The sequence below is a fragment of the Lepidochelys kempii genome, chromosome 7 (genome assembly GCF_965140265.1).
Source record: "Lepidochelys kempii isolate rLepKem1 chromosome 7, rLepKem1.hap2, whole genome shotgun sequence".
NCBI classification, from domain to species: Eukaryota; Metazoa; Chordata; order Testudines; family Cheloniidae; genus Lepidochelys; species Lepidochelys kempii.
In genome coordinates this window covers 125481329-125498192 of record NC_133262.1, presented here as the reverse complement: position 1 = coordinate 125498192, position 16864 = coordinate 125481329, and the positions used below count along the sequence as shown (strand labels likewise).

Sequence of the window (16864 nt, the reverse complement as noted above, 5' to 3'; positions counted from 1 at the left end):
ACAAGGGGATTTCCTTCCACAGACTCTCGGCAGCTGCAGGGGGAGGGAACAAGGGATGTTAATAAAAAGACAGCCTTACTTCATCCTCTATACTTCAAATGCTCCAATGTTTTCTCTTCTTTTCTGTACCTGTAACAAAAGGTTAAAGGCTGCTGAAGGGTGCGCGGGCCATGGCTCTCGGCAGGCTGCATCTGTAACAGCAGGGTGCGGAAAGGTGCGCGGGCCATGGCTCTCGGCAGGCTGCATCTGTAACAGCAGGGTGCGGAAAGGTGCGCGGGCCCTGGCATTCGGCAGGCTGCATCTGTAACAGCAGGGTGCGGAAGGGTGCGCGGGCCCTGGCGTTCGGCAGGCTGCATCTGTAACAGCAGGGTGCGGAAGGGTGCGCTGGAGCAGCACCATGGAAGTTTGCTGCTCTCCCACGAGGTGAAAAGCTCCCACACCAGCGGTCCCCACTGGGAGAAGACATCGTCGAGAATTGAACGGTGAATCTCCCATGCGTGATTTGCAGAAAACTGTCTGCACAGGCAGCCCGCTAGGGAGTTTTGCACCCCAGTAAACATGCTGCTGGTACGGCTATGCGATGGCTGATGCACCAGTTCCAGAGGACAACTACCTCTATGCACCCCCAGGCACGTTTATATAAAATACCAGTCTGTCGTCTGACATTGCTGAACTCGATGAGAGGGAGGAAGGTGTCGCAGGCTCCATGGACCACCCACAGTTCAAGTAAATGGATGCATTCCCTGGATCCCGTACGGTTGAGATGCCACAATTGTCCGTGTGAACAGCCCAACCCAAGAGGCAGGTGTCGGTAACAACGGTTGTCTTGGGAGTTGGGGTGAGGAAAGGAATTCCAGCTGAATCCACCAGACGACCGTCTAACACCTGCCTTGCCGTGTTTCTTGCCTTCTCCGTGGAGTGCATGAAGAGAAGCCAGGCTTGTAGGCAGCAAAGATGAAGGCCAGTGAACAGCATCACGTGTGTGCATCAGGCCACGTGACCAAGGCAGAGAAGGCGAGTTCTGACTGATGTCCTGAGGGATGGTCACCTGATGTGGAGACCCTGAACTGGCGGAAGGTGGAAGAGAAGACCTTTCTCCCTAGAAGGCCGAGTAGCTTGTGTCCCTTCTCAGAGGGAGTAGCCTTTGGGTGCCATTGCTTGGACCACTCTGTAGACACCAAAGAGCTAAGTGGGGGGTGACCAACAACAACTCCCCCTTGGACAGAGCAAAGCAGAGCTCCTCAGCCCTCGTAGGGGTGGGAGCGAAGAAACCGGAGTGTGCCCACAATGGCCAAGGCCACGCCACTGGGAGTGGAAGGCTGCAGAATGCCTAGTTAGCTGTCCTGGGGCTCCTGGGCTTCCTCTGGCTCAACCTGTAGCTCTGCAGCCCCCGAGCACGAGCTCTGGGCATTGCGTCCGGCCGAGTCAGAGCGATGGAGTAACCAGCTCCTCCAGGGAGGACGACGAGATGGCTGGCTCCCCGCCAAATATGCTGACGAGGCCAGTACTAGGTGGCCAGGTGTAACGATGCTGGTTCTGGTGGGACCCAACAGGAGAGTGCCAATTCAGGACAAATTGCTTAGAGCAGGGCAGTTACAGCCCAAGGCTGGGGTTTCTCCATCTCTAAGGCAAACCAAACCAGCCAGCCAGAGAGGACTTTGGTTTTACCCCACTGGCTAACCACAAGTCACACAAGCAATCCTCTTAGACACTCCAGTTTCCCAGTATCACCACCAGTGCCACTCATTATGGGGACAGATGGTTATGAAAACCAATACCCCAGTAAAAGAAAAAAGGTTCTCTCGATCCCAAAGGACCAAGCCCCAGACCCAGGTCAATATACAAATCAGATCTTACCCAATCACGCTGTTGCCAATCCTTTAGAATCTAAAATCTAAAGGTTTATTCATAAAAGGAAATAAATATAGATGAGAGCTAGAAGTGGTTAAATGGAATCAATGACACACAGTAACGACAAAGTTCTTGGTTCAGGCTTTTAGCAGCGATGGAATAAGCTGCAGGTTCAAATCAAGTCTCTGGAGAACATCCCCAGCTGGGGTGGGTCCTTCAGTCCTTGGTTCAAAACTTCAGGGTAGAAAAGTCCCTCCAGAGCTCAGAAGCAGGACTGAAGACAAAATGGAGGAGCTGCAGCAGGTTTTTATAGTCTCTTGCCATGTGGTCTCTGCTTTCTTTGTCCCAAAGACAAGCTGTCCATCCCATGGCCTGAAAAAACCTCAGAGTTCTGTCCATAGGCAGGTCCCTGCACACCTTGCTGAGTCACAAGGGGTGTCTGCCTTCTCTCAATGGGTCAGTTATGTAGCTGATGGTCCTTAATGAGCCATCAAGCAGGCTAGGGAGAGCTGACACCAACTTATCTGGGGTGTCACCCAAAAGCATATGTCACAGAGTCCCCGGGCAATGCTCTGGAACTGCTCCCTATGAAGCCAGGCAGGACTCTGGGGAAGTCTCCTTTCTGGGAGCAGCCTGTCTGCAGGACACACAGCTCACACAGCTTCCACCATCCTGGGTCTGACCTTGGAGCATTCAGCATCCTCTGCCCCTCCGTGCGCTTCCCACGGCCAGTCCGCTCAGGCGGGGTCCTGGGGAAGCCAGAGGGTCCTGTCCCCCAACTCCGCAGTCAGACGGGACTCTCAGCCAGCCAGTAAAACAGAAGGTTTATTAGACGGCAGGAACATGGTCTAACACAGAGCTTGTAGGTGCAGAGAACAGGACCCCTCAGCTGGGTCCGTTTTGGGGGGAAGTGAGCCAGACAACCATGTCTGCCCTTCACTCCATGTCCCCAGCCAGACCCAAAACCGAAACTCTCTCCAGCCGCTCCTCCGCTGGGCTTTGTCCCTTTCCCGGGCCAGGAGGGCACCGGATCCCTTTGTTCTCCAGCCCTTTAGCTCTCACCTTGCAGAGGGGAAGGGCCCAGGCCATCAGTTGCCAGGAAACAGGGTGTCGGCCATTCTCTGTGTCCAGTCCCCTGCACACACCTGCCCTCTAGGGCTCTGCAATGATCATACACCCTTATCCCACCACCTAGATACTTAAGAACTGCCTAGGGGAAACTGAGGCACCCCCACAGTATTCAGAGGAAACATTAAGAACAGTCCCACTTCGTCAAAGCATAGCACAAGTTTGAACTACAGACAGTATAGAGCCAATATTCATAACTTCAACTACAAAAATGATACACACATATAGACAGCATAATCATAACCAGCAAACCATAACCTTGTCTTAGACACCTCATTTGACCCCCTTTATATAAGATTTGGTGCCACTACAGGACCTTGGTTGCAATGATGATCTATACGATACCAGATTATGTCAATAACATCACACCTGTTTACCTGGACAGAAGACAATGGACAGAGGGGGGCTTGGGGCCGGTGACATCAGATGCCCAGCTGGGAAGCAGGGGGGCTCTGGGCTGGAGGGAGGGAGCAGGCAGAGCCCCCCTGGATACAGGGGAGATTTGAATGTGCTGTGCTGAGGGAGGCCAGGCCTGAGATCATGCGAGTTTCCCGTGTTGTGTTCAATGCTCAATAAACCTCCTGTTTTATGCTGGCTGAGAGTCACTCCTGTCTAGAGAACAGGGTTGCATAGTCCCCTTCGGGGGGTGAAGGCCCCGTGGGTCCAGAGCAAGTGGACTCCCTGAGGGGCCCACGGCGAGAGAAAGGCAGGCGTGCTAAGGCTCAGAGAGGTGTGGCTCCAGGAGGTGGAGGGGCTTAACCCCGACAGAGAGTGGACCCCCGGGAGAAGGGCTGTCTCACTGAAAGGGGCACCCGCCATGGACCACATGGGGCCAAGAGTGGGCACGATCGGTGAGTCCGTGACAACCTGGTAACAGAGGATGGTTCGCGGACGCCCCCTGTAGACGGTGGCCTGCAAGCGCAGGCGCTTGGCAGCAAGTGGCTGCCAGCGAAAGAATGAGGGTATTGAAAGAAACCAGCCTGGAAATGGTCTATAACCAGCTCCATAAGAGCGACCTGGCACATCTCTGCAGGGAGAGAGGGCTGAGCATCAGGAGGCTCACTAAGAAGTAGCTGATTGCTCAGCTTATAGAGAATGACGAGTCTGAGGAACAGGCTTCAGACCCCAGGGGGGCACCATCTTTTATGCCCTTGGTTTGGAGCATGAGGAGAGCTGAGGGTGGTGAAGCGCTGGAATGGGTTACCTAGGGAGGGGGTGGAATCTCCTTCCTTAGAGGTTTTTAAGGCCCGGCTTGACAAAGCCCTGGCTGGGATGATTTAGTTGGGGTTGGTCCTGCTTTGAGCAGGGGGTTGGACTAGATGACCTCCTGGGGTCCCTTCCAGCCCTGATCTTCTATGTGCGGCCAACAGATACGGCTTGCAAAAAATCCCAGACTCAGGTGCCTGGTGCACACGCCTACCCCATGCGTGCAGCACAGCTAGGGGCCGTCACCTGAAGAATGTGAATTTTTGAGAGCCCAGAAAACTGATGAAGTTAGCGCTGCCCTGAGAAGTTGTGCTGGAAATCTGGGGGCAGACACGTGTGTGTCTTGCATAAAAAAGAAAAAGGCTGAATCATCACTGTAAATAGGATGGAACCTTAAGGACATCTTAGCCACAACATCCACACTCCTCACTGCACAGCCGCCCCTCTCCCGCAGGCAAAGGGGCCTGATAACAGAGGAAGCCCAGGTGTCCCCACTAACAGGCTCTTCAGCAAAGCATGAGGGGCTTCCAAATCTTTAAGGTGCTCTGTTTCCATCCTGCCCTGCAACGCCACCTCCGCATGGCTTGGGGAAACCCCAGAGTCCCTGCAAACGCTGCCCAGCCGCTCTCAGGGACGTCCCAGCACAGGGCATTGTGGGATGCCATCCTGGGACCAAGGGGGGAACGTTTGCAGAAAAGGCTAAACCCACATTGCTGTGCTGACTGCCCCCGCGGACAATGGGAACGCAGAGAGCAGCACACCCAGGTCCCCACTGGTCCATCTCCACAGGGCTGCAGCTAACGGCTCTGCCAGAGACCCTCCCTGCTGCTCCGCAGCCACCCAGCAACCCTGGACCAAGCCACAGAGATTTTGACTCCAGCAACCCGGGGACAGTTTCATCTCCCCCGCACCCCAGACCCACACAGTACCTGTGCACCCTCACATTACAGCGACACCTCCCCCAGCCCCACCCAGACACATCCGCCCCCGCCACACACAACCTACCTCCCACCCACCCGCAGGCCTGACTGCTGGGGTGAGCACAACCCTCAGGAGACAGCGCACTGCAAGCTCTGTACTCACGGCTGCTGGCGCTTTGCCCTGGCTGGCCGTCCCTCCCCCGAGCCCACACCCTCCAGGTGCTGATTTAGCTGTCGGCCGGGCAGTGATTCTGCACTGGTAGCATCACAGGCTGACTCCTGCCTGCGACGAGCCCCATCGCCCACTGGTTACATTTTCAAACAAGCACCTCTGTGTTTCTCCCAAGCTGCCCCTTGCTTGGGAGGGGCTCCCTGTGCATGTCCACAAAGTCTCTCACAACCCTCCTTTGCCATGAAGCCTACAAAATACTTAACAAGGATAGGGCGTGCTGAATGCCCCGCCCAATCCTGTCTCATTGCTCCCTGGACGCCCTCACCTGTCTGTCTCCAGCTGCTGACTTGTATCATACTCGACTGGATGCTTGCCGGGGAAGGCACCATCTTTGTTCTGTCTGTGCAGCGCCTAGCAGAGCAGGGTCCCAGTCTGTGGCCGGGCTCCTAGGCACTACACTAATGTAGATGAATAATAATCAGAATATTGCTAGGAAGGTGCTCGGACTGGGATAGCGTAGTTTGTATATTGATGGGAATCCACTTCAGATACCAGCACCCTTACAACAGGGTAACCAAACCCACAACAGGGGCCTGCATGGCTCTAACTGGACTGGCCGCAGGCTGATAAAGGCCAAGCGACATGACCACTGTGTGCAGCCCTGCCCGTACACGCAGGCAGATTATTTTCTGATTTCTAAGTTTGTTCTTTATTTTAAACAGCAGAAGGAAGTTCCAGATGCTTCCCGTTACCATGCAGCAGCAATGCCAGGGTGGCAGAGCTAGGGAATGCAGAGGTTAAGCTGAACTCTTGCTTCACCTTAACTCCGCCCCTTGCACAAACACACTGCAATGCAGTCTCTGGTTCCGGTGGGCACACAGTCCTGCATCTGTGTCACCCCCACTCATGGTACATCAGGCAGACATCAGGTGTGCTGCAATTCACAGATGTCTGCTTCTTCAGCAGCACCAAGGTCTTTCCTAGCCCAGATTAGATTCTCTTCTCTGTATAAAATGGCCAGAACAAGTTCCATGGAGACATGAACAGTGGCGTAAGTGGCTGTCACGGAGTCCCCGGGCGAAGCTCTGGAACTGCACCCTGCGAAGCCAGTCAGGACTCTGGGGAAGTCTCCTTTCTGGGAGCAGCCTGTCTTCAGGACACACAGCTCACACAGCTTCCACCTTCCTGGGTGTGACCTCCGAGCCTTCAGCGTCCTCTGCCCCTCCGTGCACTTCCCACAGCGACTCCGCCCAGGCTTCCTGGGGAAGCCAGAGGGTCCTGCCCCCCAACTCCACATTCAGACGGGACTCTCAGCCAGCCAGTAAAACAGAGGTTTATTAGACGACAGCAACATGGTCTAAAACAGAGCTTGTAGGTGCAGAGAACAGGACCCCTCAGCTGGGTCCATTTTGGGGAGCAGTGAGCCAGACAACCACGTCTGCCCTTCACTCCATGTCTCAGCCAGCCCCAAACTGAAACTCCCTCCAGCCCCTCCTCCTCTGGGCTTTGTTCCTTTCCCGGGCCAGGAGGTCACCGGATTCCTTTGTTCTCCAACCCTTTAGCTCTCACCTTGCAGGGGGGGAGGGCCCAGGCCATCAGTGGCCAGGAAACAGGGTGTCGGCCATTCTCTGTGTCCAGACCCCTGCACACACCTGCCCTCTAGAGCTCTGCAGTGATCATACACCCTTACCCCACCCCCTAGATACTTAAGAACTGCCTAGGGGAAACTGAGGCACCCCCACACTATTCAGAGCAACCATTAAGAACCGTCCCGCTTCGTCACAGTGGCAAAGCAGTGGGACTTGCTCTGGGGACAAACCAAGGGGCCAATGGGGCTCTGGCAAGACCAGCCACTAAGAGCAGAGTGTAAGGAAGCAAGGGTGACGGCTACACATGCTTGTGAACATCCCCCACCAGTGCGGGCAAGTTACACATGGCTGAAAAGCCACCCCGCAGCACGTGAGTTCCACTGACCCCAGACGTTTAGCTTGTATCCCCATTCCCAACCCCCTGAATTTAGCCCACATCTTTGGGAGGAGTCACAAGTGCCTCCCTCAGGGCTGGGGCTGGCCTGCCAAGCACTGCAGTCCTGAGAGGGGTTTTACTTCGGCACAGATACGCACATGAATTAAACTGTGTTAAATCTGAAACTGCTTCCCACCGATGCTCTCTGCGGAGCTGTAACAGCTGATGTTATCCCACGGTTTGGAGGGTTTATTAGCTAACCCCTCGGTAATGAAGCTGTTTAGTTAATTTCAGCTCTTCATAGACACTAGAATGACACGCTCAGACGGTACTTGGGAACCAGGCTGGACATTCATTTGAACAAGATTAGGCCTGTTTGTTACTTTAGGGACATTAATGTCATTCTGCAGATTACCGGTTTCAAACTATCGCTTGAAAATGTAATAATGGATTTCCAGCTTCACAGCGAAAGCTGAACTTTCCTCCTCAGTCAACAGGAAAACTGCTTCCTAGTGCTAACCAGCTCATTGCAGTAAATTTAGCCCTGTGCTTGCGGGAAGATATGGTAATGAACCACAACTGATTAAGAAGCTGTCGTTTCCCTGAAACTTCACGGTGCTCTTTCAGTGGGAAGCCATGTGTCTCAGCCTGTTTCTTTCTTACAAGTCTGTGTCACGAGGGCACAGGTGCAGCACGTGGCCTTTTCCGGGCACACTGTAGGTACTATAACTGAAAAGCATTTCCCTCCCTTCCCCCACACTCAGGGTGACCCAAGGACAGCCAGTCAGGCCCATCTCCCAGTGACCAGGCCCAGACACTGCAGAGGCAGGTTTCTCTCCAGCCTCTGGCAGGGAGTGGGTGGCTCTGGCCCTGCATCAGACAGGTTTGGGCCCTTCCATTTTCCCCTGTAACTCTGGATGTTCTCCTCAGCCACAAGAACATCGAACCCTTTCCTAATCCCCCAGCCACTCGTGCCAGCAGTGAAGCCAGAGGCCGTGCGTTCCACAGGCTAGCTACACCCTGCCTAGCGAAGTGCTGATCCATCGGGGTGACATTTATCACCACCACGCACGAGGACAAGACCACAGGTGCACAGGGGCTGCAGGGAACAGGGCTCACAGCATGGTCTATGGTACCATCTGAGGCCTGGGCTGGGGTACAGACCACTCCTGCAGCGCCAAAGCAGCCTGACCGGACGCGTCGGGAGCTGTTCCCCACCCCGTACACGCAAGCACGGGCAGTGAGGGCAGCTGGCGGGTGGGGTCAGCCCCTTTGGCCCGGCCTGAGCCCAGCCGACAGAACATACCTCTTCCAGCAGGCGCTGGTCCAGGCAGTCTCCATCGGCGTTAAACAGCGAGTCCCAGCTCCCCTCTGCCGCAGCACTGCTGTCGCTCCGGGCTCCGGCACTGGACTGCTCAGGCCCTTCGGTGTTGCTGTCCCAGCAGGACATGCCGCCTTCGATCACACCACCATCATCCTCCCTTTCCGTCCCAGGCTCTCCATCAGCTCGCAAGCCATGTAATGGCCTCGCCACCCCGCCTGGACAGTCCAGCTCCTCAGCCAGGCTCCCTGCCGAGCAGCTGCCCGGGATCTCCGGAGACCGGCTGTGCTCCCTGCTCCCATGAGCTGGCGAGTGCTCGGTGTCCCCCAGTGCACTGGGGCCTGAGTCGCAGGGCATTTCCTCCCCACACAGCGGTGCGCTGCCTCTGGCCTTGTCCACACGCTCCGGGAGGGCCCCAGCGCCAGAGTCTGTCCTATGGGCTCTGCTGTGCGCTCTCGCCCTGGCACGCTCAGGCATGCCTCCTTCCTGCCCACACCCCTGCTCTGGACAGACAGCAGTGCTCCCCCCCTCGCTGTCAGACACGCTGCCTGCCCTCCCGCACGGCTGATCTGCGGCACCCTCCCCTGTAAGCTCGCACGCGCTTCCTGCGCTCTCCCCGCTTGAATCTGCGGCACCCTCCCCTGTAAGCTCGCACGCGCTTCCTGCGCTCTCCCCGCTTGAATCTGCGGCACCCTCCCCTGTAAGCTCGCACGCGCTTCCTGCGCTCTCCCCGCTTGAATCTGCGGCACCCTCCCCTGTAAGCTCGCACGCGCTTCCTGCGCTCTCCCCGCTTGAATCTGCGGCACCCTCCCCTGTAAGCTCGCACACGCTTCCTGCGCTCTCCCTGCTCAGATCTGTGGCACCCTCCCCTGTAAGATCGCACATGCTTCCTGCACTCTCCCCACTCTGATCTGTGGCACCCTCCCCTGTAAGCTCGCACATGCTTCCTGCGCTCTCCCTGCTCAGATCTGTGGCACCCTCCCCTGTAAGCTCGGCCACGTTTCCTGCGCCCTCCCCATTCTGATCTGTGGCACCCTCCCCTCTGAGCTCGCACATGTTTCCTGCGCTCTCCCCGCTCGGATCAGTGGCACCCTCCCCTGTAAGCTTGCATGCGTTTCCTGCGCTCTCCCGGCTTGGATCTGCGGCACACTCCCCGCTCGGATCTGTGACACCCTCCCCTGTAAGCTCGCACGCGCTTCCTGCGCTCTCCCCGCTCGGATCTGCGGCACCCTCCCCTCTGAGCTCGCACGCGCTTCCTGCGCTCTCCCCGCTCGGATCTGCGGCACCCTCCCCTCTGAGCTCGCACGCGCTTCCTGCGCTCTCCCCGCTCGGATCTGCGGCACCCTCCCCTCTGAGCTCGCACGCGTTTCCTGCGCTCTCCCCGCTCGGATCTGCGGCACCCTCCTCTGTAAGCTCGCACGCGTTTCCTGCGCTCTCCCTGCTCGGATCTGCGGCACCCTCCCCTCTGAGCTCGCACGCGCTTCCTGCACTCTCCCTGCTCGGATCTGCGGCACCCTCCCCTCTGAGCTCGCACGCGCTTCCTGCGCTCTCCCCGCTCGGAGCTGGGATGCTCTTGCCTGCACATTCAGATGCGCCACCTGTGCTCCCCGCTGCCTGCTCTGATATTTCATCCCTGCTCTCATTCCTAGGCTGAGAGGAAGGGCCTCGCCGGGCCAGTGAGCCCCCAAGCCTCTGCTTCTGTGCCTGCTGCTCCCCTCCACGTGGCGGCACGAGCAGGGGACTAGATGTTTCCACCAAGAGATAGGAACAAGGCCCAGTACCTGTCCTTGAATCCCAGCACCTTGGGCTTAGCTCCCGGAGCCCTGGCTGGCTGGGCACCTGCTCCTCACTGCCCCCTGGCCGAGCGGGAGCCTGATCCAGGCGGGGCTCCTGAGGGCTGGGCTGTTCACTGTGGAGGTTTGTTTCCAGCCGCACACACGGCTGCTCCTCTGGGGCCAGATGGTTTTGGTGGCGTGTGCGACGCTGATCCCAGCCCTCAGCAGAGGCTCCTTGGGACTGCCCTGGGGCGCTGCCCCGTTTCCTGTCCCCCAGGGGTACGCGCTTCCTTGTTTTCCCCTCCGACCTCCTCCCCTCTCTGGCCACGGGCTCATGGGCTCCAGTGCTGGGGCTCTGCCTCTCGCAGCTGCCTTTGGCACCCTCCTTCTGCAGCACACGGCGGTTTTCCTCCTCCCTCCGGCTCCCCATGGTCCATGCACCACTGGCAGGGCCTGCTCCTTGGGCTGCCATCTCCCGTCGCGCTTTGGGCACGTAGAGGGCCATGTCAGGCTTCCTGGGCCGGACCCGGCTCTTCTCCCCCTCCTGCTGCATGGTGACACCTCCACCTGCCAGGGAGAGAAAGCATTAAATCATTGCCAAGGCAGCAATGCGACGGGACCCCCCGGGGCCGAGCCGACGGGACCCCCCGGGGCCGAGCCGCACAGGCTGTTGGGGGCCTGGGACAAAATCCAAAACTAAGGCCCCCTCCCTTCCAACCCATTGCCATGGAGACCAAAGGGGCCCTGGGGAGGGGGCTGGAGAGACAGCCTGCCCTGCACTCGCCCTGCAGCAGCAGCTCCTGTCCCAGGGGCAGGGCCCTGCCGCCCGTCCCTCACCATGGGGCTGGCCAGGCTGAATTGGAGTGAGTTGCACTGCAACCCTACAAGACAGGTCTCTACACGGCTCACTCTAACCCCAGGGGCTCCAGGGCCTCCGACAAACTATCCCTCCCCTCCCAGGCAGCCCGGCCCACAGGATCCAGTGGGGCAGCCCCATAGCTAGGTCCTGCTGCTGAGCTTGCAGCAAGGGCAAGCCAGTTACAGCCCCGCAGACAGGACCGTGCCCCAAGGGGCATAACCACGCAAAAGATCCTCTGTCCTGGAGGACAGCAGCTCGCTGGGCCTTTCCGGCCACAGCCCTGCTCCCTGCCTGCCCTCGCTGCACAGCACCAGCACCAAGGCTCCCTCCTGCGCTACGTTACCCCCACTTCTCCTCCGGCCTCCAACCGCTCTACCGCCTTGAGCGATCTCAGAGCCTCCAGCGTACAAAGGGGTGGGGGGGTCCCTACAGCTGTAAACTCCTCTGCGCGCGAGCGTGTGTGCACCCACGCCCGCAGAGCCCACCACGAGGCCGTGTGCACCCACGCCCGCAGAGCCCACCACGAGGCCGTGTGCACCCACGCCCGCAGAGCCTCTATCTCAACTGGGATTTCTGGATGCCACTGAAATACACCAAGCCACCACTGCAGTTCTGGCCAGCCTGGCTGCACAGGACACTCCAGTGGAGAAGACCCCAGTGCTTAATTTGTGACAGGGCTTGCCAGGGGAGAGCCCCGGTGTCTCCGGGCCGTGGCAGGGCCAGGCCCTGGCCCCTCTGGGCTTTGCCACCTCAGTTATAAAGTAAACAAATGGTCTGAGCCCCGGCCCCTCCTTCATGACACTTGACGCCCTGGATCACCCAGCACGGTGCCCAGGCCAGTGTCCGTAGGGGACACAGCGCACAGTGCCAAACACTCACCCCAGTGCTAAGGTGACTCTGACCTCAGGAAAGGGGGGACCATGGTGCCCCAAGCAAGGCTAGTTAATACATCCACCCACCCCGCCTCCAGTAAACACAGACCGGCTACGACATACTGCCCCACAGGGAACACGACACTGCGCCAAGATGGGGCCAGCCCCCCAGTGAGCCCTTCCCAGCCCAGCTCCTGACTCGGTAACACCACAGCCTGCAGCTCACTGCAACAGCCAACACGAAACCCTGCAGGCGGATTTCCGAGGGGCTCAGAGCCACCGGCCCTGCCGCTCAGCACTTCGCACTGTCAGTCCTCTACTTTCCTGGAGGTTTCTAAGCAGCGGAACGTGGCCTCCATCACTGCCCGGGCCTGCGTGTGCAGAGCCACCGGCAGACAATCAGTACCGAGCTCTGCCGGGGCAGCCCTGCCTGCAGAACGGGCTCATGAGGGGCCGGGCACGCAGCCGCGCCCAAACAGCGAAAGAAGAATGGTGTGCGGGGCTCCCCGCAGCCTGGGCCAGCTGGGTTACAGGTCTGCGCCTGGAGAGCCACCGTAAGACAATCATAAGAACATAAAAACAGCCACATTGGGTCAGCCCAAAGGTCCACCTCGCCCAAGATCCTGTTTTCCGACAGTGGCCAATGCCAGATGCCCCAGAGGGAATGAACAGACCAGGTAACATCCAGTGAGCCATCCCATGTCACCTGTTCCCACCTTCTGGCAGACAGAGGCTCGGGACACCATCAGTACTGAGCTCTGCAGCCTGCAGCTCACCTGCGGCAGAACGGGCTTACGAGGGGCCGGGAACGCAGCCGTGCCCGGAGAGCGGCAGCAGAATGGTGTGCGGGGCTCCCTGCGGCTTAGCAGCTCCACAGCTCGTGTCCAACGTACGAGGGTGGTTTCCTACCTGCCAGCCCCACTTCTCCGCCTGGCGCCAAGAGTTCGCTCTCAGGCCTTGGCCCCAGCAATGACAGCTCTGCCTCTGTCCCCCATCACCCGTGCAGCCCCGCTGCCTGCAGCGAGCACAGCTAGGTGTCACCGACAGGCCGCAGCACTGGGGCTCAGGCCAAGGAGGGAGAGGTTGGCTGGGCTAAGGAGCAAAAAGCAGGAAACCGTTATTAATGTCATCAAGATGAGAGACAGCCCCAAGCCCCCAATCAGCAGAGACGACCCTCCTACCTCGGGGCAGTTCTGCCGAGTAGGAGGCAGCTGGTTTTTAGTCACTGTTCACAGCAGGACCAGCTAAGGACACAGCTGTCCTACTGACACCATCCGCACGGAGAGACTCCTGTAGACATCAGCTCTGCTGCTACCACGGCCCCGCAGATGGTCTCGCAGAGCCAAACATCGCCAGGCATTTGAAGGTGTGCTTAAGGAAGCGCATTCTAATAGCTTATCGTTCAGGGTTTGTATTTGCTGGCCTGGCGTCACCCCTCACTGAGGACTAGCCTCTTGCCTGGGTTAAACACTAGCTCCATTTTATTGGGCACTTGTTACCGACCTTTTGAGAGCACTTGGTGCCGTAACAGCTGCAGAGCAGTCAAGCTGGCCTGTGTGCAAAGCCCATCCGACATTTGGGGAGTGGGCTTCTTCTTCCCCTTCATAGAATCATAGAATATCAGGGTTGGAAGGGACCCCAGAAGGTCATCTAGTCCAACCCCCTGCTCAAAGCAGGACCAATTCCCAGTTAAATCATCCCAGCCAGGGCTTTGTCAAGCCTGACCTTAAAAACCTCTAAGGAAGGAGATTCTACCACCTCCCTAGGTAACGCATTCCAGTGTTTCACCACCCTCTTAGTGAAAAAGCTTTTCCTAATATCCAATCTAAACCTTCCCCACTGCAACTTGAGACCATTACTCCTCGTTCTGTCATCTGCTACCATTGAGAACAGTCTAGAGCCATCCTCTTTGGAACCCCCTTTCAGGTAGTTGAAAGCAGCTATCAAATCCCCCCTCATTCTTCTCTTCTGCAGGCTAAACAATCCCAGCTCCCTCAGCCTCTCCTCATAACTCATGTGTTCCAGTCCCCTAATCATTTTTGTTGCCCTTCGCTGGACTCTCTCCAATTTATCCACATCCTTTTTGAAGTGTGGGGCCCAAAACTGGACACAGTACTCCAGATGAGGCCTCACCAATGTCGAATAGAGGGGAACGATCACGTCCCTCGATCTGCTCGCTATGCCCCTACTTATACATCCCAAAATGCCATTGGCCTTCTTGGCAACAAGGGCACACTGCTGACTCATATCCAGCTTCTCGTCCACTGTCACCCCTAGGTCCTTTTCCGCAGAACTGCTGCCTAGCCATTCGGTCCCTAGTCTGTAGCTGTGCATTGGGTTCTTCCGTCCTAAGTGCAGGACCCTGCACTTATCCTTATTGAACCTCATCAGATTCCTTTTGGCCCAATCTTCCAATTGGTCTAGGTCCTTCTGTATCCTATCCCTCCCCTCCAGCGTATCTACCACTCCTCCCAGTTTAGTATCATCCGCAAATTTGCTGAGAGTGCAATCCACACCATCCTCCAGATCATTTATGAAGATATTGAACAAAACCGGCCCCAGGACCGACCCTTGGGGCACTCCACTTGATACCGGCTGCCAACTAGACATGGAGCCATTGATCACTACCCGTTGAGCCCGACAATCTAGCCAGCTTTCTACCCACCTTATAGTGCATTCATCCAGCCCATACTTCCTTAACTTGCTGACAAGAATACTTTGGGAGACCGTGTCAAAAGCTTTGCTAAAGTCAAGAAACAATACATCCACTGCTTTCCCTTCATCCACAGAACCAGTAATCTCATCATAAAAGGCGATTAGATTAGTCAGGCATGACCTTCCCTTGGTGAATCCATGCTGGCTGTTCCTGATCACTTTCCTCTCATGCAAGTGCTTCAGGATTGATTCTTTGAGGACCTGCTCCATGATTTTTCCAGGGACTGAGGTGAGGCTGACTGGCCTGTAGTTCCCAGGATCCTCCTTCTTCCCTTTTCTAAAGATTGGCACTACATTAGCCTTTTTCCAGTCATCCGGGACTTCCCCGGTTCGCCACGAGTTTTCAAAGATAATGGCTCTGCAATCACAGCCGCCAATTCCTTCAGCACTCTCGGATGCTGTCACGGAGTCCCTGGGCGATGCTCTGGAACTGCTCCCCATGAAGCCAGTCAGGACTCTGGGGTAGTCGCCTTTCTGTGAGCAGCCTGTCTTCAGGACACAGCTCACCCAGCTTCCACCTTCCTGGGTCTGACCTCGGAGCATTCAGCATCCTCTGCCCCTCCGTGCGCTTCCCCCAGCGAGTCCACTCAGGTGGGGCTCCTGGGGAAGCCAGAGGGTCCTGCACCCCAACTCCGCAGTCAGACGTGACTCTCAGCCAGCCAGTAAAACAGAAGGTTTATTAGACGACAGGAACATGGTCTAAAACAGAGCTTGCAGGTGCAGAGAACGGGACCCCTCAGCTGGGTCCATTTTGGGGGGCAGTGAGCCAGACAACCACGTCTGCCCTTCACTCCATGTCCCAGCCAGCCCCAAACTGAAACTCCCTCCAGCCCCTCCTCCTCTGGGCTTTGTTCCTTTCCCGGGCCAGGTGGTCACCTGATTCCTTTGTTCTCCAACCCTTTAGCTCTCACCTCGCAGGGGGAAGGGCCCAGGCCATCAGTTGCCAGGAAACAGGGTGTCGGCCATTCTCTGTGTCCAGACTCCTGCACACACCGGCCCTCTAGGGCTCTGCAATGATCATACACCCTTACCCCACCACCTAGATACTTAAGAACTGCCTAGGGGAAACTGAGGCACCCCCACACTATTCAGAGGAAACATTAAGAACAGTCCCACTTCGTCACATCTCTCCCCCCTTCGAGATCGAACTGAGCGGGGTCACTTTAGCCGGTGCCCTGGGGAAGTTCGAAGCCACCAACGTTCCCATGGATGCCCCAGCATCTCTCCCATTCCTTGGTAGGAGTTACACCAGGCCCTTCCAGTTTCACGCCCTCCCTTAGGTCAGGGGTGGTCGATAGCACTCGCAGGCCGCATGTGGGAAGGTTTATGCAGCCCATGCCCTTTGGCCACCCCAAGAATGTCTCCCCATTGACCATCACCTTCTGCTCCCACTGGAGATCCGAGGGGCCTGGCCCCAGGAAACTCCACACAGACATATAGGTTGGGACCAGGAGTGGGAGCCTGTCCACCTCCCCAACCATCTGGATGACGGAGTCTATGGCCTTGGGACCCAGCAAGGGAGCTAGACACTGGGGCTTTTCCACAGGGTCCCCTTGGTTCAAATCGCCAGCCTGCTCAAAGGCAGTGAGGTGGCATCCACATCCCCCCCTCCTTAACCAGGGGCAGCAATTTAGTCTCGAGGTTCCCTGCGGAACTGGCCCCCCGGGGTCTATCCCCACTCACCCCGGGGAGGTCCCCTAGGCCTCTCCGCTCCCCCACCGCCAGTTCATGCTGCTGCTGCTTCTGCAGCTCTTTCTCGGGCTCTCGCTGTCTCCCACGGTCCTCTGGCTCTCTCGGACTCAGCTCCAATCCCGTCCGTCTCCGATACCCCGATGGGGAACCCGATCGTGAAGACCCTCGTCTGGTCGGGGACAGGAGTCTTGGGGATGCCTGGCTCCCACTCCAGCTGCTCCCAGATCCTGCTATAGCCCCATTTGGGGTCAGGAATCTGTTCCTTAGAGCGGTCATCCTCCTCCAGCTGCACGATTAACTGTGCTTTGGTGAACTTTCCAACGCTCAACCCTCTCTTTCTGCACAGGGTTACAATGTCCTTCTTAAGGAGACAGTGACAGGCCGTCAC

The 16864-nt window shown here is 57.4% G+C and overlaps 1 protein-coding gene across 6 annotated transcripts in view; it reads right to left on the bottom strand.

Annotated features, from left to right (window-relative positions):
- The window catches only part of R3HCC1L (R3H domain and coiled-coil containing 1 like), a 60288-nt gene that overhangs the window by 17698 nt on the left and 25726 nt on the right, over positions 1-16864 (bottom strand). For 5 of the 6 annotated variants that reach the window (XM_073354648.1, XM_073354651.1, XM_073354652.1 and 2 more), the window contains one exon: positions 8549-10905. In XM_073354648.1, the coding sequence (XP_073210749.1) occupies positions 8549-10891 (2343 nt within the window). In that variant the 5' untranslated portion in view covers positions 10892-10905. Of the gene's footprint in view, positions 1-8548; positions 10906-14734; positions 14888-16864 lie in introns of those variants that run through there. The other variant, XM_073354650.1, reaches the window with a different exon arrangement.